The sequence below is a fragment of the Mustela erminea genome, chromosome X (genome assembly GCF_009829155.1).
Source record: "Mustela erminea isolate mMusErm1 chromosome X, mMusErm1.Pri, whole genome shotgun sequence".
Taxonomy (NCBI): domain Eukaryota; kingdom Metazoa; phylum Chordata; class Mammalia; order Carnivora; family Mustelidae; genus Mustela; species Mustela erminea.
Genome location: NC_045635.1, coordinates 85,881,969 through 85,904,219, shown reverse-complemented (window position 1 = coordinate 85,904,219; position 22,251 = coordinate 85,881,969). Strand labels below are relative to the sequence as shown.

Sequence of the window (22,251 nt, the reverse complement as noted above, 5' to 3'; positions counted from 1 at the left end):
ACACTAGTTTTTCGTTTACAGAGGACTTTACAGGTACTATTTTATCCGGCGTTTACAACAATGCTATTATACCTAGTTTATCACAGAAGAAACTCAGGTCCAGAGGGCACGGAGTCACAAACCTTGTAAGTGCAAGATCAGTGCTTGAAAGCAGGAGATCCGCACTCTCCACCAAGGTCCGTAAGAAAATGGGGAGAAAAGCCATACAATTGAAATAATTTTCCTGGTGCTTAAGGAAACTGTATTAGGTTACTTCTTACCACCTCTCATTTAAATTAGTCATCTTCTTAGTCTCGTCCCCCCACCCCCACCATTCTTACTACGTAGAGATTGAAAATATGGCTCATTCATTCACTCAATCAAAGTCTTGGTATCAACTGTATGTCTGGAATAGACACTACAAATGTGTCTGTGAGTTTAAGAAAAAAAAAAAAGAAGCCATGCTTGACTTCAGTTTGCATTTGCTTAGAGTCTGCGAAGGTTCCTGTTTATTTTATTTATTTATTTTGGGGGTTTCCTGTTTATTTTTAAGTGTGTAATGTTTTCCAAGACAAAGCTGTTCTAGATATTTACTCTTTTGCTGTGCAATCAGATCAACTAAACCTATATAGGCTCTTTTTGTAGTGTTTAAATCTTTTTATAATTTAATTTCCACATATTCGCAATCTCTTTTCGACTGTAATGTTGATAAGAAGCTTTCTGGTGTAAACCTGGTGATTCACAGACCTGTACCCCTGGGGATAGAGTATTATGCCTCCATCAGAAAGGATGAATACCCAACTTTTGTAGCAACATGGACGGGACTGGAAGAGATTATGCTGAGTGAAATAAGTCAAGCAGAGAGAGTCAATTATCATATGGTTTCACTTATTTGTGGAGCATAACAAATAGCATGGAGGACATGGGGACTTAGAGTGGAGAAGGGAGTTGGGGGAAATTGGAAGGGGAGGTGAACCATGAGAGACTATGGACTCTGAAAAACAATCTGAGGGTTTTGAAGGGACGGGGAGTGGGAGGTTGGGGTACCAGGTGGTGGGTATTATAGAGGGCACGGATTGCATGGAGCACGGGGTGTGGTGCAAAAATAATGAATACTGTTATGCTGGAAATAAAAAAAAAAGAAGCTTTCTGGTCACTTTCTGGCTCTAATATGAATGATAGTAGCATTTCATCAGCAAAGATGGTATTAAGATTTTGTTTGAGAGCCATGTGCTCAGAATAACAGTTTTGGCTTTCTAAGCCATTTCAGGTAACTTATTAGGTATCAAAGTTGCCCTTTCCAAGTAGCTTCAGCAGCCAGTGAGAACACTTTTTTCTCTTGGTTTATTTAAGTAAATTATAGATTTGTTTTTCAATATTAAAATTCCCTTAAATTTGTGGAAGGGAACCCCTTCACTGGAGGCACTTCAAAAAAGTCTGTAGCCTGAAGATACGTATCGTGTGGTTTGTTTGCTGATGTCGTTTAGGCCTACCTTCCCCAATCAGAAGTGATCTGAAAGCTGCAAATTCATCTGAGCTCTTTCATGACTCCCAGTTTCATCAGCATTCACATCTATTTCTTAACCTCGTGGAAATGCAAGCCTTGCGCTAATCACCCTACTTCATTCTCCAACTCATTCCTCTCTCGTAAAAAGGAGTTGTTGTCACAGTCCCTGATTGAGTGATTTTGCATCTTCTCACAAGAAGGGCTCCAAGATGCCCTGACTAAGATTAAAAATGTCAGTGTGTGTGCTGCCTGGAGCTTTCTGCTCTACCTACCTTTAGAAGGTGCTCAAATAGGTTCACCCTGATAACAGTATCTATTCTGAGGGTATGACCATCATGTGCCCCGCTGTTAGTGATATTCTCCATCATGGACTAAAGTGCGTTGGAGAGCACTCAGTCAGCAGATCCAATTTTTGCTTTTCCAAAATCCCTCGAGTTTATGAATAAGAGTATGCTCAACTGAAGTACCCCTTTTTATTGGCAGTCCACTGATGTTAAATCAAGGTCAGCCTACAAGGATGTTCCTTCCCTTCTCCCTCTCATTACATGCATGCTCTAGAATTTTCATTTATGCCCATATGTCCTGTATTGGAATTAGGCTCCACTTAATATCAAAAGTTGTTTGCTTTTGGATTTTTTTCGCATGTTACATTCTTGTCATATTTTAAAATTCACACAAAAATTACTTTACAAACTGCTTAACCAGTCTTCATGTTCAATTCTCTTTTTTATTTTAAGCTTTATTTATTTATTTATTTATTTATTTGATAGACAGAGAACACAAGTAGACAGAGAGGCAGGCCGGGGAACGGGGGCAGAAGCAGGCTTTCTGCTGAGCAGAGAGCCCGATGTGGGGCTCGATCCCAGGACCCTGGGATCATGACCTGAGCCAAAGGCAGAGGCTTTAACCCACTGAGCCACCCAGGTGGCCCTTCATGCTCAATTCTTATTAGAACTGGTTAATACAGTCATTTTGGGGTTTTATTTTCCCTGGCTTGTTACTTCTGCATTGAGGTGTTCCTGACCACCTAATCTAAAATATTGCTCTCTCCCTCATCACGTATATAAATATATATATATATGTATAAGTATACATATATAATAAACATATTATCATAATGGAAAAATTGTAATCGTTATCTACATATTAATGTAATATACATACATATTATATTTACTTATTTCATTCTCCATGGAATTATATTGTTTACAACCTGTTCCCTTTTTTCCTTACTTATTATCTTTGAATCACGCCAGGAATGGGAACTTCCTGAGAAGAGAGACCTTGTCTCATTTGCTGTCGTATATCAGGAGTGAGAACCATGTATGGCACCGGTAGAGACTCAGTATTTGCTGAATAAATATGTGAAGATGGATGAGAGCAGAGGTTCTAGAGTCCCAGAAGAGGCAGTGATGGGTTGGGAAAGAAAAGCCAGACTGCGGTGGGTAGAGTGAGTGGTAGATGAGGAATGGAGATAGAAATAGGGTACTCTTTCAAGGAAAGGGGATACTGGTCTGTGAGTAGGAAGAGAGTGTTATGGATCGCAGTAGTTCTGTGTGTGTGTGTGTGTGTGTGTGTTTTGTTTTTAGGATTGGGAGAGATATGACAATGTCTAGAGGTACTCAGTAATAGTGGCTTAATCTCAGTTAATGCTATGGCTGTTATAGTACCATCATCATCACCATACCTCCACCGCAAGAATTTCCATAACATACCCCCTTCATCACCCCAGTGGACCAGTTCTCTATTCCTTCACTTGGGATGTAAGCTCTCCAGCAAGAAAGCATTCTACTGAGCTCTTTCCTTTATAGGCTGCGTGGCATCAGGCTGCTTGCTTAATTTCTCTGAAACTTAATGTCCTTTTCTATTAATTGCACTGACCCACACCGATTTTAACAGGATAAAGGAAGCTAGCATGACCCCTCTCTCCAACCCCCTCCTGGCAGGCCTTTAAGAAGGCCCAGCCTCCACTGGGCCTGTGTTTTTTATTTTCACAAGAGAGAGGTGCTCGGCTCTGTCAATTCTCCATGGGTCCCGGGCAATTCAATGCTGCTTCTTAATCAAACTCTTGACTGTAGAGTTGTTTGTTCCAGGCATTCGGAATACAGCACGCCACCGATGGGTAACATTTCATGAGGACTTACTGGGTGTCAGGTGTCTGGAGCTTTATATACATGTATTTTTAGTCTAATAAGCACATAATGCTAAGTATATACTAGAACTATTTCTAAGCACTTCAAACGTGTAACTCAGTTAACCCTCCTAACAGTCCCATGTTCCAGATGGGGGAGACTAAGGCACAGAAAGATGAAGTAAGTTGCTCAGTGTCAATGAGCTAGTAAGCAGTAGAGCTGGGATTGGAAACTAGACCACCTGGCTCTAGGATTTGGGCCCTCACACCACTACACTGTAAAGCTCCTCCCTTAAGCTTGACAACAATCCAGTGAAGCTGGTACTCTTATTCTCCTCCATTTCCTCCTAAGGCTCAGAGGGATTAGGTTTCTTTCCTAAAGTCCCACAGAGAGTAAGCGGTAGATCAGGTTTGAATGAGGATTGTCTGACTCTTAAACTTATACCGACTTTGATGGCTTTAAAGTCCTTCCTCTAACAGTTCCGTGCTTTCTTGCTATATGTGCATATGCCCTACCCAATTGTTTATTGAATACAGCTGTTTTAAGGAACTTATTTTCAAGATTTTAAAAACATTTTCCTAAGCCATAAATCGGCGACATCACAGGTGACATGGTATTTGTATATTTTAAATTCACACTAACTAAACTGTGTAACTGTAAAAAAAAAAAAAAGAAGAGGAAAAGAAAAAAGAAAGAAAGAAAAAGAAAAGAAAAATTGTGTACCACTTAAACCCAGTTTGTGTGGTGGCAGAGGCACACTTGGGAAGGTATTACATTATTTTACCCACAGCCCACCCTTCACCTCCAAAGTTCTGTTCAAACCCTCTTTCCTACAAAACCACAGGGGATGTTGGTTTCCTTCCTGGACTCAGAGAGACGCACATTGAGTGGAGTTCCCGGACTGCTCACAACCCAGTGGTCAGAGCAGCACTTGGGTTCCAGTGATGTTTGGTGAGCGGAGGTGGAGGGGCAGTGCCAGGGAACCATTCGTCATACGCAGCAGAGCTGACGAAAACACTGAATAACTCTTTCAGAATGTTTTAGTTTTGCTGCAACACACTGCTGCCTTAGAATGGAGAAGAGTATTAGAGTGGGCTCTCCACTAAAACATGTGCTGAAGAGCGTGAGGTTGCAACGGCTTACGGGCCTGCCGGAGTTGGCAGGATAGCCTTGGACGGTGCTTGAAAGACATGTGAGAGATCTCAACCCACCACAGTTGTCAGTAAAACATGTGTGGCGAGGAGTGTAAAAGCAAGCCACGTACAGCTTTTCTGCCAAGGCTAAAACCTCACTGAAGAAAGGAGTGTGTGAGGGTGCTTAGCCGCCAACAGAGCCCTTGCTATAACCACTTCACAGGTACGTGGTTGAAGAAAATCAAGCAGACTGTGGAGAGGAAGGCCAGGGCTGGGCGAATGGGCTGACGTCCTGGGCCATGTGGGAAGAAGTGATGCAGCCCCAAATTTACTGAGTGCTCATTATGCTCATTGTGTCTCTTGTGCTAAGCATTTTACTTCCATCATCTCATTTAATGCTCACAACAACCCTATGAGGTGGGTACTGCTATCATTTCTTTTTACAGATGAGGAAACACAGGCTCAGGGAACTTCCCTGATGGCACACAACTGGTAAATAATAAAGCTGGGATTTGCACCCAGGTTGGTCTGGCTTCAAAGCATGTAAAACCAGGCCATATCCTGCCGACAGAAATGGATACTTAGGATGTTTCCATTTCTTGGCTCTAGTAAATAATGCTGCAAAGAACATGGTAGTGCCCATTCATCGTACCCGCTTTCTGCAGATAAATACCCCAAAGTGGAATTGTTGTGTCATGGGGTACTTCCAATTTTTTTAGGAACCATCCATGCTGTTTTCCAAAGTGGTTGTACCAATTTACGTTCCATACATTACATTAGCAACAGCGCATGAGACTTCCTTTTTCTCTCCATCCTCGCAAGCATTTATTATCCCTTGTCTTTTGATTACAGCCATTCATTATAGCCAGGTGTGAAGTCTTACCTCCTTGTGGTGTTGATTTATCTTTCCCTGCTTAGTGATCCGGAAGAGCTTTTCATGTACCTGTTGGGCATCTGTAGGTCTTCTGCGGGAAAATGTCTATTCAGATCTTTTGCCCGGTCTTCAGTCAAGTTGTTTGATTTCTCTTTTTTTCCGCTTTTGAGTTTTGGGAATTCATTATATATTTTGGATAGTAACCCTTTATCAGATTCATGAATTGCTAATATTTTCTCCCCTTCGGTGGGTTGCCTTTTCAATGAAGCTCTACTTGTTTGCTTGCTTGACACTATGGCTAGAGCCCCCATAGTGGAATGGAGAGGTCTCCCAGACTGGTTTTGCCCGTGAACCACCATCTACTCGGCGATGCTGTCAAGGAATGGGGAAGCTGAGATGCCCAAAGCCCTGTTTTTCTCCAAAGTCTGAGATTGCCCCATGTGGGAAAGAACATGGAGTTCCTAAAAGGGAAAGAATATTCACTATGCCCGTCCAATTATTTCAATCAGCACAGTAACTATGCACATGATTTTTCCTTAACCAAAACTCCCAGGGGTGTGTGACAATACACCCCGGTAAGCATCAAAGCCACCCAAAGCGATACGGACCCTGTCTAGCTATATCTGCCGTGAGTTAACGTTGTTCACCGTTGCCTCTGTAGGAATTTCATGCAAGAAGAAGTAGGTGCCTAATTGACAGCTTTCAGGATTTCAGAAGATTAAATACCTATCTAATGCCCTCTATATGGACCTTACCCCATCTCACTTCTGGATACCTTAAGACTTTAAGTCAGAAGGAAAGCCATTTAAGAAAAATGGCAACTCAGAGTATTTATACCAACTGACACCATATGAAAGGAAATGGTAACAAATGTAATTTAGGAAGATAGAAAATGATGTGGGATGTAAGAAGGAATGAAAATAGAATGAACTGGCAAATAGAGATAAATGATACATTGATGACATAATATAATTATAGTGATTATGGCAACTGGAAGAAAAAAGTTAACAGGATAGAACTAAAGACAGGATTATGCATCTGTTGGACAAGGCGTTGTGTCCAAGGGGAACACCTGATACCACTACAGGAAGCATTCCTCCATCACCTCCGGAGAGATCCAGATAGCCGAGCACCTGCTGCTGCCACCCAGGGAGGTTGGCAAGCCTGCCGTGTCTGAGGCCACCGACGCTGCAATCAGGTACACCAGACGCCAATAAGCTGCCCCAGGAGTGCCTGACCACACCGCAAGCCAAGGGCTCTTTTGCAAGCTCCCTCACTTGGTGATAAAAGACCTATAGCTCTCAAAATGCGATCCACTCTAGTGTTTGGATCTGTGCCATTCGGCCAATTTTTTAAAATTCTTATGGTGATAGAAAGGTTAACCAAAAAAAAAAACATCATCAGCTCAACTTCATATATGTCTTTGGTGCAGTTTGTTATGATTTTTCTTAACCATACTGCATTTTATCACTTTCCTAAGTGTTCATTTCTATTAGGTATTTGCCTAGGTCAGTCTCTACAGGGATCTTTGTGGTCAAAACTACTTCCATAATAGTTTTATTTACCTCACGTATTCTCATTCTCCCACCTGTGTACAGTAGTATCATCCAGAGATTTTTTTTTTTCAAAACGTGTGGTGTAGCAACAATTAAAGTGCAATAGCAGCTATAGCAATCACACTTAACCCATTCACACTCCTTTAACATATCCCATCACCCGAATTCAAATAATACATAAAGGTGGACCCAAACGCTGTGCAGCAAACTCAAACTATCTAGACTCATGCCCTACTCAAGCTCCCAACCTTCTGATAGGCCCACTCTACTTCATTCACATGTATGTGAGTCTGTGCCTTGGTTGCCTATCATCTTTCCCTTTTGACACAAAAGTCTTCCAGAACAGCAATTGTGCATGGATGATGGGGTCCTCCAATGAGAGAGGCTGTGCTCCCCAGCCTCCCCTAGCAGCAGCTAATGAGCAACTGGCAGCACGGGATCCAGGGCCCAAAGGGTGGTGGGATGACCAGAGCTGAAGCAATAACAGCCTTCCTGTGACATGGGGTGCAACCTGGAGTTTGAGGGGGAAGGTTTTGGTGTTGGTTGCCTGTCCTGGTGTGGGTTTCTGTTGAAGCTCTTGCTTTGAACCAGGGTGCTTGAAGTGTAAACATGCCTATGTCACAGTGGGACATGTCCCTATTGTTTTGCATCAAAATAAGAGGAGGCTGTTTGGAAATTAAGAGAACTAAGAGGACTCTTTCCTCTACCTCAACTGATTTGATGAGTAGGAGGGTTTAGGTTAATGGTAATGCACTTTCAATACCCATTGTGTTTTTTCTTCTTGGTGAATGGGCATCTTTTTCTTCTTCTTTTTTTTCCCTTTCTTTCTTTCTTTCTTTCTTTCTTTCTTTCTTTCTTTCTTTTCTTTTCTTTTCTTTTCTTTTCTTTTTGTTTCCTTTTCCTAGAAATACATGCTGAGTTTCAAAGTAGTTGTTGCTTATCCAAGTACTCTTCATTTAATTGATTTCTAGCTTCCTATATATCTTTGAAGAAAGAACCCAGGCAGAAATGGGGTTCGGGGGACTTGAATCCTTTGGAATTTGTTACAGGTTGCACTAAAACCCACTATTTCATCATACTCGCTATGTGTTTTCTGTGAACTTTTAAAAAGAATTCTAAATAACCTTTGATTTGAATGTAGAAACCTGCGAAAGGTGTCATGCGAGCCAAACAGTGAGACAAGCGAGGTAAATTACAACAATCCAAACTTTTCTGGAGCCCAATAGAAGAGAGAAAGCCAAAGGCATTTGAGGGGGGAGAAAAAAGCTTTCTTCATAAAATCCCCAGAAAAAGTACCACAAATCTAGTGCAGGGAAATCCTTGTGGGTGGTACCTAGAAATTGCCATGTGCAGTGGGAAGAAAATCTTAGAAGCCAAAGGCTGCTTGCTGAGGCATTTGCCTTTCCAGAGAAAGAACTCTGGAACATTTAGAAAAAGAAAACTGCATTTCCCTAAGTTTCTTAATTTCTATCATGCTAATTGCTACTGGTTCAAAATGCCCATATTTGTCAATGTGACGTACAGATGTATGTATTTTTTTTTTTCCGTAAAGAACTTTAATCACAAATGGGGCAGGGGTGGGCTGGGGTGGGTTTTTTTTTTTTTTCAAAGATACTCATGCGTATTTGTGTCATACACGTTTTAGTATGTAAAAAGTTATTTTCCGAACCTGACTCCATTAGGATATTTGTGTGTGTGTGTGTGTGTGTGTGTGTGTGTGTTGCATTTGTAATTTCAGAAATCAAACGGGAGCACTGGGAAAACAACATAAAATTGCACCATAATTGGGCTGTGGATGGTACACTTGGCGTGGAAGTCTGAGACACAAATCTGGGAAGGAGAAAGGAAAATGGGCTTTGATGTTGGAGACCAGAGTGGGAATTGAATACATCTGACTCTTCCTATGAGTGGATGATTGAGGTAAAATGTACCTAAGTGAACAATCATGATGTAATGCTGTGGTTATTGATATGAAATGAGAGAATGGCTACTGCTTCACTAACAAATTATAAGCAACAACACGGGGAAAATAGCAGTAATAGGAACAGGCAAATACAAATCAAACTTTTTCAATGCTATTCATATTGTGAAATTCTTTGAAAAGCATAAGCAAGGACCCAAACTCAGTACGCAAATGTCTAAATCTGAAAGTTCAGGAAACAACACCTATTCAGGACCCTTTCCAACGGAAGCTGCTACTCTTAACTCATTCAGTTTTATCTGACTTTGTTCTTTTCAGGTTATAAAATTTCATTCTTGAAAGGTCAGAACTTAATTATTTACAACATTATGGGTATTATGGAGCATCCAATTGAAGCAACCACATACAATTCTGAGTCGGCCTCTGGTGGACCTACAGCCTCTGAGCCACAGCCATTGGCCCTCCTATGTATGAGGAGGTGTCTTAAGATGAGCCAGTACAAGTCTTCCTTGGTTATTCCACCTGGGAGACTGAGGGGGAAGCACCTCTGATTCTTTCTTTCTTCTTGTTTTGTTTTGTTTTGTTTTAACGAGCTCAACCTGTTTGTTATTAAATTCAACAGAAATAAAGACACTCAGTCAGATTGCTATTGAGGTTTGTAAATGCTTCTTTCAATATCTGTGTTTATGCTGTTGTGGGAGGCTAACAGTTTGTGGATCCGCACCAGCCCAGCGGGCACATTTTGAGTAGCAATGTGATAGAAGATGAAGCGACTTGCCTGAAGGATGCTGGGTATGAGCATCTGAGGAGGAGCTCAAACCCAGGTTTTCTCACTCCAGGTGCAGAAAGACTCGCTCCTCCTGCAAGCCTGCCACTGCATCTACCTGAAGCCTGTCTTGCCCTATAGCCATGGACAGAAGGAGGTCCCTGAGGTGGGTAGCAGTCCTTCAGACACAGCAACAGAGACGTCACTGTCCATTCTCCCCATCTCTCCCACTATAGGCAACCACTGTATCTGTTTTGGGTCTCTGCAGATTTGCCTGTTCTGGACATTTCATAAGAATGGAATCACACAATACGCAGTGTTTTCTGACTGGCCCCTTTCCCTTGCATCATTATGCAAGGTTTGTCCATGTTGCAGCTTGTATCAGTCCTTCATTTGTTTTTATGGCTGAATAATATTCCATTCATGCCACATCTGTTTATCCATGCATCAGTTGCTGGCCATTTGGGTTTCCCCCACTTTGAGGATATTACAAACAATGCTGTTATAACCATTCTTTTATAAGGTTTTATGTGGACATAGATTTTCATTTCTCTTCGGTATATATTTTGGGGTGAAATTGCTGGGTTATATGTTATCTCTGTGTTTAATGTTTTGAGGAGCTGCCCGACTGGTTTACAAAGTGGCTGTGTGATTTTACTTTCCCACCAGTAACAAACAAGTCCCACTTTCTCCTCATCCTTGATAACACTTTGTTATTATCTGTGTTTTTGACTGTGGCCATCCTAGTAGGTGTGAAGTGGTTTTGATTTGTCTTTCCCCAGTGACTAATGATGTTGGACATCTTTTCATGTGCTTAGTGGACATTTTGTGTATCTTCTTTGGAGAAATGTGCATTCAGATCCTTTGCCCATTTGTTAATTTGGTTATTTGTCACTTTATTACAGACTTTTAGGTGTTCTTCATATATTGTAGAGACAAGTCCCTTATCAGATACATGCACATATATTTGTAAATATTCTCTCCCATTCTGTGGGTTTTTACTTTCTTGATGAGTTTTTTTGAGGCATGGAATGTTTAATTTTGATGAGCTTCACAGTATCTATTTATTTCTTTTATTGCTTGTGGTATCATATCTAAAATTCTATTGCCAAATCCGAGGTCATGAGGATTTAGCTTTATGTTTCTTCATTTTATTTTTTATTTATTTTTTAAAAGATTTTATTTATTTGACAGAGAGAGATCACAAGTAGGCAGAGAGGCAGGCAGAGAGAGGAAGGGAAGCAGGCCCCCTGCTGAACAGAGAGCCCGATGTGGGACTCGATCCCAGGACCCTGAGATCACGACCTGAGCCGAAGGCAGCAGCTTAACCCACTGAGCCACCCAGGCACCCTGTTTCTTCATTTTAAACTCATATTTTGGTCAATGACCCATTTTTAGTTAAGTTAATTTTTTTCTTGTTTTCTTTAAATTTTAATTCCAGTGTAGTTAACACACAGTGTTATATTAGTATCAGGTGTACAATATAGTGATTCAACATTTCCATATATTACTCAGTGCTCATCAGGATAAGTGTACTCTTAATCCCCTTCACCTATTTCAACAATCCCCCCACCCACCTCCCCTCTGGTAACCATCCCCTTATCTTCTACAGTTAAGAGTCTGTTCCCTGCCAAGGAGAGAGCCTGATGTGGGGCTTAATCCCAGGACCCTGGGATCATGACCTGAGCCGAAGGCAGAGGTTTTAACCCTCTGAGCCACCCAGGGGCCCCTCACATCTTCTTTTTTAGAGATTTATTTATTCGAGAGAGAGTCAGACACACACACACACACACACACACACGAGAAATGAGAGAGCAGGAGCATGTGGCGGGGGGTGGGGAGGCAGAGGGAGAGGGAGAGAGAATCCTAAGCAGACTCTGCCCTGAGCACAGAGCCCTACATGGGGCTCCATCCCATGACCCTGAGCTCACAACTTGTGCTGAAACCAAGAGTTGGATGCTGAAGTGACTGTACCACCCAGGTGTCCCATATCACATCTTCTTTATCCCTTCATCTATTGATGGACAGTTGGGCTGCTTCCACAGTCTGGCAATTGTAAATAATGCTGCAACAAACATAGGGATGCATACATCTTTTCAGATTAGTGTTTTGGTTTTCTTTGGGTAAATACCTGGTAATGAAATTACTGGATCATATTGATAGATCTACTTTTTAATTTTTCGAGTAACCCCCATACTGTTTTCCACAGTGGTTGTTGAAGACAGGGATGGAAAGTGAATACACCTGGTTATTCACTTCAGAAGGTGATTGAGGGCAAAGGGCACTTGGTGAGCATCTTTATCTAACAGTGTACTTAACGGTAAAGACCACTGGAGGGAAATCGATTCATTGATTAAGTAACAAATTATAAGCCACAACCCTGGGAAAAATAGTATTAACAAGTTGAACATCCCCTAATCAAACTTATTCAACATACTTCTGTTATGGAATTCATGGAAAAACAGAAGAGAGAGCCCAAACTCTGTACAGAAATCACTAAATCAGAAAGCTCAGGAAAACAATTCCTATTCCAGCTCCCTAGTAACTGGAGTTACCACTTTCAGAAGCTCAGATTTATCTGATTCTATTCCTCCCAAGCCTGTGATCCTTTCTTGTGGAAATCACAAACCATCAGGACTTGTAGATTGGCTCCATGAGGATGATGGGGACATCCAGTCAAAGCAACTCAAGCCTCAGTCAGGTCTGAGTGAGACAATCAGGGATGTGCAGCCATTGACTCACAGCCATGGACCCGATATGCTGTCAGGTGCCTCAGGCTGAAGCAGGAAGAGTCTTACTGGGTACTCAGCCTCTGAGACTGAGGAGGAATCCGGTATTATACTTTACCTGCTGTTTGTTTCTTTGTTTGGCTACCTGTATGCTTTTAATCATGAAGAGAATGATATGACTCCAGGCCTGTGTGTCGACCTACCTCTCACCACTTCCATCAGGTCAGAGGAGGATTGTTCAAATTAATAGTATTAAAATGATTTCCCTTGATGCTGGCCAGGTATTTTAACGCAGGATATTTGAACATTCAGGTTTTTCTTTATTGTTGTTGTTTTTTACTCCTAGCCACATGGGCCTGACCAAGTAAGACCCATTGCATTACATACTCAGCTTTGCACAAAGTGGTGCTCAAATGACTATAACCTTTGAGAACACTGGACTCTTCCCTACTGGAAAAAGGAGATGCCAAAGAAAATTCTGTTCCTCCTTCTTAGTTCTGAGCGGGGGGGGGGGGGGGGGGGGGGGGGAAGGTTTCCTTGAGAATGTGCAGTCACATGAGTGTCCTGGTGTAGCTCTCGGGTTCAGGTGAGCACTACCAGCATGATGCCAACAGTTCCTGGTCACAAACCCAGACACATGGCAAATGCACATCTAATTCACTCTGGAGGAGCAACTTTAATTGAGGTTTTTACATGATCCCTGCAGACTAAGTCCTCCTATATAAGCACACAATCCCAAAACAAGCCACCCTTGTCAAAATCAAACAGAAAACCAAACTGGAAAGCTCCAAATTATTATTACTAAATGCCAACAAATGGTCAACATATTTATAAATAATTATAAGTGAAATGTGAGTAAGAAGTGGCTAGTTATTAAAATGGTTTTTTTTTCTTTATTTATTTATTTAAAAAGATTTTATTTATTTATTTGACAGAGAGAGATCACAAGTAGGCAGATACCTGGGCGGGGGTGTGGGGGAAGCAGTCTCCCCACCAAGCAGAGAGCCCAATGTGGGGCTCGATCCCAGGATCCTGAGATCATGATCTGAGAAGAAGGCAGAGGCTTAACCCACTGTGCCACTCCGGCGCCCCAAAATTGTGTTAAATGCTTTTCTAGTATTGAAGATCATAACCGCTAGACTAAAAAATCCGTGAAAGTTTACACAACAAAGGAGACTTACTGGATAGAGAGAATGAGTGAACTAGAAGATTGGTGAATGAAATAACTCGGAACACCTCATAGAAGGATAAAGAGAAACATAGGATGAAAGTGAGGCGAAGAGGCTTAAGGAGTGGAGTAAGTAGTTGTTAAGTGCATCTCACCAGCATTCCAGAAGGAGGAATTTGGGCAAATTTAGAAAATAATATTCAAAGACAAATAACTGGTAGTTGCCCCCAGAACTTAAGGAAATCATGAATTTTTAGATTCAGGAAACACAGCTGGGGACTTCATAGTAGGGCTACGATGTAAGCATAGAGGGCACAATAGCGGACAAAAGGACACAGTGCCTGAAAACAGAATACCGGGTAGTGTCACAGCATACGTCTTTTTATCAAGAGAAGCCAGTCCTGAGAGAAAATACCTGTCAACCTGCAGTTGCATACTTAAGCCAAAGTATCATTTAATAATGAGGCGGTGATAGACATAAAGATGGACTGTCCGGAACCCCCTTCAACAAAGACTTTCTGCATTGGCTACTTGGAGTGCTGCCAGCTGGAACTCCTTAGCCATTACACATTTCAGGCATTTTCTCAGCTGCAGAGAGCTGCCTGGCCCAAGCTCTGGGGCTTCCCCAATGGCCAGATTTTATGTCTGATTAAAGAGAGGACATTAGTATACATCTGGTGCCATCCTCAGTTATCAAACCTGATTAAATTCCCTGCACACTTAACCCCATTTCAATGCTGGCTACCTTAAAAACCTAACTCAGAAAAAAAGACATTTGAGAAAAATGGTAACTCACAGTGTTTCCAACATCTGACTCCATATTAGAGGAGCTCCTAAAGAAGGTGGACACTTGGGTGTTATACGCAACTAATGAACTGTTGAGCACTACATCAAAAACTAGTGATGTGGGACGCCTGGGTGGCTCAGTTGGTTAAGGAGCTGCCTTCGGCTGGAGTCATGATCCCAGCGTCCTGGGATGGAGTCCCCCATCTGGCTCCTTGCTCAGCAGGGAGCCTGCTTCTCCCTCTGCCTCTTTCTGCCAGTGCGCTCTCTCTCTCTCTCTCTCTCTCTCTCTCTGACAAATAAATAAATAAATAAATAAATAACAACAACAACAACAACAACAACAACAAAACTAGTGATGTATTGTATGTCAGCAAATTGAACATAATAAAAAGATAAAGAGTACCGTTAAGGAGATGGAAGATGATCCCAGCTGCCAGTAAGAATGGTAACAGAATGAATTAGCAAATAGAGTTGTAAATGAAAGCAATGACTGTATGAAATACTTGTAATAATGGTAATGACAACTTTGAAGAAAAACGTTAACAAGATAGAACAGAATACAGTAATTGCAAATCACTTGGATAATGGGAGTTCCCAAAGAGAACAACTCATACCTTAAGCTTCATTGGTTTAACCTATGATAGATTTACAGTCCCTGAGCCACAGCCATTGGCCCAAAGAGTGGGAAGGCGTCCCAGGATTATCCAATAAGAGCATTCTTAGGAAGTTTCCTCTTGTGGGTTGTGGAGAAAATGGGTGGGATTCCGTCACTGTTGTTTATTTGTTAGCTGGCTTCTAATAATCATGATTTAATGATAGAAATGCATAGGTTGAAGTGGACATACCTGTTTTCCCTTGCATCCAAGTAAGTGAAGTATTAGACTACTGATATTTCAAGCAAAATTTTTGTATCCTCCTGGGCAAATGAGACTCTGCAAAAATCAGGAATAGCAGCAAGCTTTCTTCACTGGCTTTATCATTGTATTGTATTTTCTAATAATCAAAATTAGATTTTATTTCTCCCCTCATGATTGAAACTATTCTATTTGCAGTAGAGTGAGCTGCTCATTAAAGGTACAAATGAAAATGATTTTGGAAGCCTGACCATTTGGGATCAATGACCTGCAATTTCCTCAATTCTTCCTAAGTCCCTTTGTTTGGTTCAGTTTCTGTAATTTATTTGTGTGTGAATACCTTTAAGAAATGCCTTTACCTGTATTATCGTATGTTTTTGAAGGAATGTGCTTTAAATTTTAGTGTATTTTGCATTTGTTGACTCTTCTTTTCTCCCTATGATGGTTTCTTAGAGAATTAGGGTAATTGTTTTTTTCAACCTACAGCTTTTTAAATTTATCCACCAAGTCAGGTATGTGAGGTGCATCTTGGGGACCCAAGTAATGTTAAGGAAAACAATTTTATACCAGTTGAGACCTCATTTGTGACCCAGTATGTGATTTATTCTGGAGAATGTTCCATGTGCACTTGAGAAGAATGGGTATTCTGTTGCGTTAGGATGAAATTTTATGAATATATCTGTTAAGTCTGCCTGGTCCAGTGTGTCATTCAAAGCCCTTGTTTCCTTGTTGATCAAGATAAAAGGCTTTTGCACAGGAAAGGACACAGTTAACAAAACTACAAGGCAATCTACGGAATGGGATAAGATATTTGCAAATGTCTTATTAGGTAAAGGGCTAGGATCCAAAATCTGTAAAGAACTTATCAAACTCAACACCCCAAACCAAAAAATCCAGTCAGGAAATGGACAGAAGACATGAACAGACATTTCTCCAAAGAAGACATACAAATGGCTAAGAGACATATGAAAAAATACTCAACATCACTCAGCATCAGGGAAATACAAATCAAAACCGTGATGAGATACCACCTCACACTGGTCAGAATGGCTAAAATTAACCACTCAGGAAACAAGAGATGTTGGCGAGGATGCAGAGAAAGGGGAGCCATCTTACATTGTTGGTGGGAATGCAAACTTGTGCAGTCACTCTGGAAAACAGTATGGAGGTTCCTCAGAAAGTTAAAAGTAGAGCTACCCTATGACCCAGCAGTTGCACTACTATATATTTATCCAAAGGATACAAACATGGTGATTTGAAGGGGCACATGCACCCCAATGTTTATAGCAGCAATGTCCACACGAGCCAAAATATGGAAAGAGCCCAGATGTCCACCGACAGATGGATGGGTGGAGAAGATGTGTCATACACGCGCGCGCGTGCGCACGCAGACACACACAACACACACACACACACGTGCGCGCGCGCGCGAAAGTTACTCAACTGTCAAAAAGAATGAAATCTCGCCATTTGCCCTGATGTGGATGGAACCAGAGGGTATTTTTTAAAAGATTTTATTTATTTATTTACTTGAGAGTGAGAGTGAGAGAGAGAATGATCAGGGAGCACAGCAGAGGGAGAGTGGCAGAGGGAGAGGGTGAAGAAGACCCCCAGCTGAGCAGGGATCCTGATGCGGGGGTTTGATGCCAGGCTGCTGGGACCCCAGGATGCTGACCTGAGCCAAAGGCAGACACTTTACGGATTGAGCCACCTGGGCACCAGCCCCCTCTGTAAAAGGTTTTATTTAAGAACTAGAGGGTATTATGCTAAGCTAAATAAGTCAGTCAGAGAAAGACAAATACTATAGGATTTCACTCATATGTGGAATTTAAGAAACAAGATGGATGAACACAGGGGAAGGGGAAGAAAAATAAAATAAGATGAAAATTGAGAGGGAGGCAAACCATAAGAGATGCTGAACTCTAGGAAACAAGCTGAGGGTTGCTAGAGGGGAGGTGGTGGGGGGAAGGGGTAATTGGTTGATGAGCATTATGGAGGGCACTTGATGTAATATCAACTGATGAATCACTAAATTCTACCTCTGAAATGATTTTATAAGGATCCCATTGCTATTTGAATTCTGCCTTTGGAGGACATGGTTTGACCATTCTCTTTTCTCTTTCTTTTCTCTTTTCTTTTCTTTCTTTCTTTCCTTTTTTTTTTTTTTTTTTTTTAAGACGGGTGCTTTTTTTTTAAAATTAAAATTGAATTAGCATCCTTATAGTACATCATAAGTTTCAGATGTAATGTTCAATTACTTATGAGTTGCATATAATACATCACATGCCCTCCTTAATGCCCATCACCCAAGTATCCCAATCCCCCATCCACCTCCCCTCCAGCAACCCTCAATTTGTTTCCTAGAGTTAAGAGTCTCTCGTGATTTTTCTCCTTCTCTGATGACTTCCCGTTCAGTTTCCCCCCACTTCTGTAGTGGATCTCATATATGTATATATAGGGCACATCTTTATCCATTCGCCTGTTGTTGGACATCTCGGCTCTTTCCATAGTTTGGCTCCTGTGGACATTGCTGTCTTGGTCAGTTATGTCGCATGATTTCCAAGAGCACTTGCTGACCATGTCAGAGCACTCCCGCTCAAACCACAGTGTCTCAGAGCAAGAAAACGGTAGACTCTGGGAGGGAAGAAAATGACCCAGCAGCGGGCCATGACAGAGTCATTCTGATGGCAGTAAGAACTTTAGTTATGGGACTCAGACTCTCTCTAGGAGCTGAAACTGAAATCATCACAATCTGGTTGCTTTGGGTGACATCTCAAAGTGTAAATGGTGTAGGCATAAAATCAGTCGTTGTGATGGATGAGCTTTTTGTGTATATGACCTTTTCCAAAATTCACCCAGTTTATTGTTTCTGGGATGCCTAGGACATGTACTTTATAACTTCTTAGTCCATTTCTTAAGTCTCGTGGCCTCTCTTTAAACTTTTCTTTCTCGTTGTCTCTCTACAAGCTGTTCTGCACAATTTCTTCCACCTATTCTAATTTACCAATCCTCTATCCAGCTGTATCTCATATGCTGTCTAAAATGTCTTCAATCTTCTGTTCCAGTGGTTATGATGTTCAATTCTAGAGCATAGTAGTTTCTAGAAAAATAATTTGCTTTGGTAAGTAATTACATATTTCTTCCTCATGTTTTATGTATCTTATCACTTATTTATATATGTTAAACATATTTTTAATAGTTTCTATCTGATAATAAGCCTTCCCGAGAAATAATTTGGTTTATTGATACTACTGATAGTGGCATGCTTTTGGATTATGTCCTTGTTTAGGGGCACTTAATTGGTAGGAATATTGTTAAGGCCTTAATTAATGTTAAGCCACTCTAAAAAGTGGTAGAATTTGTTGTTCCATAGGGCAGGCATGAATATTGCATCAAGTTTGTGGTCCAGATGACCTCTAACTCTATGTGGCATCTTTCTGATAGAGGCAACACGAAGTTTCAAGGATGCCAGAATCCCACTGTGATTGGTTGATGGAAAGTAGAAGGATATGGAATCACATGCACATGTGACATGGCATGGTGTAGTGACCTGCTTCCCTGCATTGCATTTTTGTCCAATCAGAGATGGAGGTTGCCTGTGAGGTTAGGAAGTGCAGCAATCATAAATGGGCCAGTACCCCTGAGCAGCCACCAGTCTCTCATTCCTTTTGAGCAGTTGGGAAGGTGAGCCCCACATGGCAGAACCTGGCTGTGAGACCTCCTCTGAGGAAAGCCTGGGCACGGATGGAGGAGCCCACAGCAGCCAACCCAAAGAGCCCAAAACAGGTGCAGCCAAGGCGCCAATGCTGCCGCAGCTGCGGCGCCAATGCTGCCGCAGCTGCCACCGCCACCACCCCCAGCACCTCTCCCATGCCGGACAATTTCACCACCTACTTCCCCAGGGTTCTGAAGCAGGTTCATGAGGGCCCGAGCCTCTTGCAGGAGGCTGTGGGTGTCATGGATTCGTTCATTAAGGACATCTTCGAGCACATTGCAGACAAGGCCTCTCACCTGGCCTGCTCCACCAAGCGCACCACTATCACCTCCAGGAAGATCCAGACAGCCGTGCACGTGCTGCTGCCCGGGGAGATTGGCAAGTGCGCCGTGTCTCAGACCAGCAAGGCAGTCATCAGGTACACCTTCTGCCAGTGAGCTGCCTCTGGACCACCTGACCACGTCGTAAACCAAAGGCTCTTTTCAGAGCCATCTCACTTGGCACAAAAAAGACCTGTAACTCTCCAGAGACCCACCAGCTCAACCTGTGCCATTCTGCCCATACTTAAAATACTTTTGTTTATGAAACATTACCAAATGTAGCAACCCTACCTTATCGTGTGTCTTTAGTGCAATTCGTTCCGAGCAAAATCATCGATTTACTTTAACCACATCGCATTCATTTGCTTGTCTAAAGTGCCGTGTTTCTGTCATTTATTGGACCTGTGCCATTCTGCCGAACTTTAACTCATTTGTACCATGAATGAAACATTATCAAACGTCACAACTCAACTTTAATATATGTCTGTAGTGCAATTTGTTCCAAGGAAAGTCAAGTTTTCCTTAACCATATCGATTTTCATGGCTTTCCTAAATAGTCATTTCTGTTAATTATTTCTGGAAGTCAGCCTTACGGGGATATTTTCATACTGCTATTTGCCTTTTTGCTTTCATTCCCTCACGAGTGCATGGCAGAATTTTCCAGAAGTTCATTATGTCTGATCCAGCAACAGATAAAATGCAGAAGTAGATGTAAGAACACATCTGAGTTCTTTAGGCCAGATATTAAAGAGATTTTCAAGTACCTGAAACAGTGTCACTCTCCACTCTACTTTTTTTTAGAAAACATATGTTTCACAGGCATTTGTAACTTATATCAGCATGATGAGACGGTTTTTAAAAGTTATTTTAAAATAAATGGACTAAAATTTCTGTTCTAGTGTTTTGTTACAGTAAACACTGGCAGGTATAACTGGCACAAAAGCTCTTTAGCTTCCTATCAATTTTTAGAGGTGTAAAGTTGTCCTGCGACCAGAAATGGTTCTAGAGATTTAATCATTCCGGTGCAATGAGGTCAACTGAAAATAGTCTCTTTTTGGTGGTCAAGTTTTCCAAAAACAATTCAATGCTGAATATCCATCAAAACTTCCAAATCATATTGCTAACTTAAAAGTACTTTATAGAATCCTCAGTTGACCTTGGTTCCTTGGACTAATGCAAAATTGAGGGAATTGGTGAGTAATCTTAGTTTATCTGGAGACTTGTATTGAATTAAATCTCACAGGTACAGCTAAAAAAAAAAAAGTGGTGGGAGGCTTTCAAATCACAATACTGACACAAAGCTTTCTTGTCACCTTCCTGATTCAAATAGTAGTGACAGTAGCATTTCATCAACAAACATGACATTGGGCTTTCACATGAGGTGTATGTGTTCACAATAATATCTTTGGTTTTCTAGGTGTTTTAGGTGACATAATGGATCTAAAACATTCACACGTGCTGTTTCATCAGCTATCGAGATTAAGTTTTTTTTTAATCTTTTGGCTGATTCACATAAATCACATTATAGATTTTCCAATAGTAAATCTTGCTAACATTCTTGGGAGTAAGTCCCTTCCTCCTGGATGACTTCTTCTCAACATTATTTGGGTCCTTTCCTATGCTTATTCCTGCGTGTAATCAGCAACAGACTAGAGCTTGGATTTCTCGTGACTTCTGCACCCTTGGCCACTTGCTTTTCTCAAGTGTCCCCAAAGTCTTACTGTGTCCTGGGGGCTTCAATTTCTCAGAAGCAGCCCAGACCCAAGGCTTAGTTGGGCTCCCTCTGCAGCAAAAACGTGGACTGTAATAGAAGGCAAACCAGGGGCTAGTGGAGTGGGCTGGACTCCTTAACTAGTCTTCCCTTCACCTGTTTATGCCTCGGTGTCCAACTCTCCAGCTCCTCATATGTGAGGCACAGCTGTGCTTGAGAGAGCCAGTTGTGCTCAACCGTGCCTGCCCCCAACTCGGGCAAGTTCTGCATTCCAGGCATTCCCCTACCACTGTTCCTTGACTACTCCAGCTCCAAGAAGCTGGATTGTACTCGAAATCCCCTGAAAGTCACATTCCCAGTTTGTTTACTCCTTATTTCATCCTCAAAGAGAAGCTGGCTACTCCTCCCAGAAGATCAGCCCCACCCTCAGCCAGCAGATCATTTTCCAGCGCATGTGTCAGGGTTGCAAAAAGACCTGATGTGTGAGAGTTCTTTGTCTCTTCATAGGTAAGGTGACCATATCATTTCTTGTCCAATTAATGCAGGTGGTTTTGAAGGTAAAGGGGTGCTCTGCATAATTGTGCTGGGATAGCAGGCAAAATCAGGACACGAGGACAGCCTTCTAGGAAAAAGGTCTGTGGATAAAGTAAGGACATTTCTTGGGGCTTAGGGATTTGCAGAGCATGAAGGTTAGTAGGAAAATGAGAGTGCATCACCTTTTTCATAACTCGTTCTCTTCGAAGTGCTGGTGCCTTTGTTTTCTGGGGACAAGTAGTGTTACTAGGCTGCACTGACAGGAAAAGGAGACACAACATGGTCAGTGCATCTGTTGGATGCTATAACTGCTGTGAGCTAGTGGGACTAGGCTCTATAGCAAGAATGATTAAGGACACAGGTTTTGGAGTCAGAGTTGACCTGGTTTCACACCCCAGCTGCGCCTTTTATGAGCTGTGGTATCTTGGGTAAGTGACTTGACCTCTTTGAACCTCAGTTTCCTCCTCTGGACAATAGGGCCTACGAGATTGTTGTGAGGATTCAGTGAGAAAATGCAGACAGAGTGCTCAGTGAATGGTTGGCTATACCTATTATCGGTCCTGAGA

At 41.8% G+C, this 22,251-nt stretch overlaps 1 protein-coding gene across 1 annotated transcript; it reads left to right on the top strand.

Annotated features, from left to right (window-relative positions):
• The first annotated feature begins 19,149 nt into the window (after positions 1 to 19,149).
• Positions 19,150 to 21,630, top strand: LOC116582319 (late histone H2B.L4-like). The gene is made up of 3 exons (XM_032329715.1): positions 19,150 to 19,538; positions 20,105 to 20,200; positions 21,540 to 21,630. Exons 1-3 carry the CDS (start codon positions 19,150 to 19,152, stop codon positions 21,628 to 21,630), a joined length of 576 nt encoding a protein of 191 aa, XP_032185606.1.
• Positions 21,631 to 22,251: the final 621 nt, after the last annotated feature.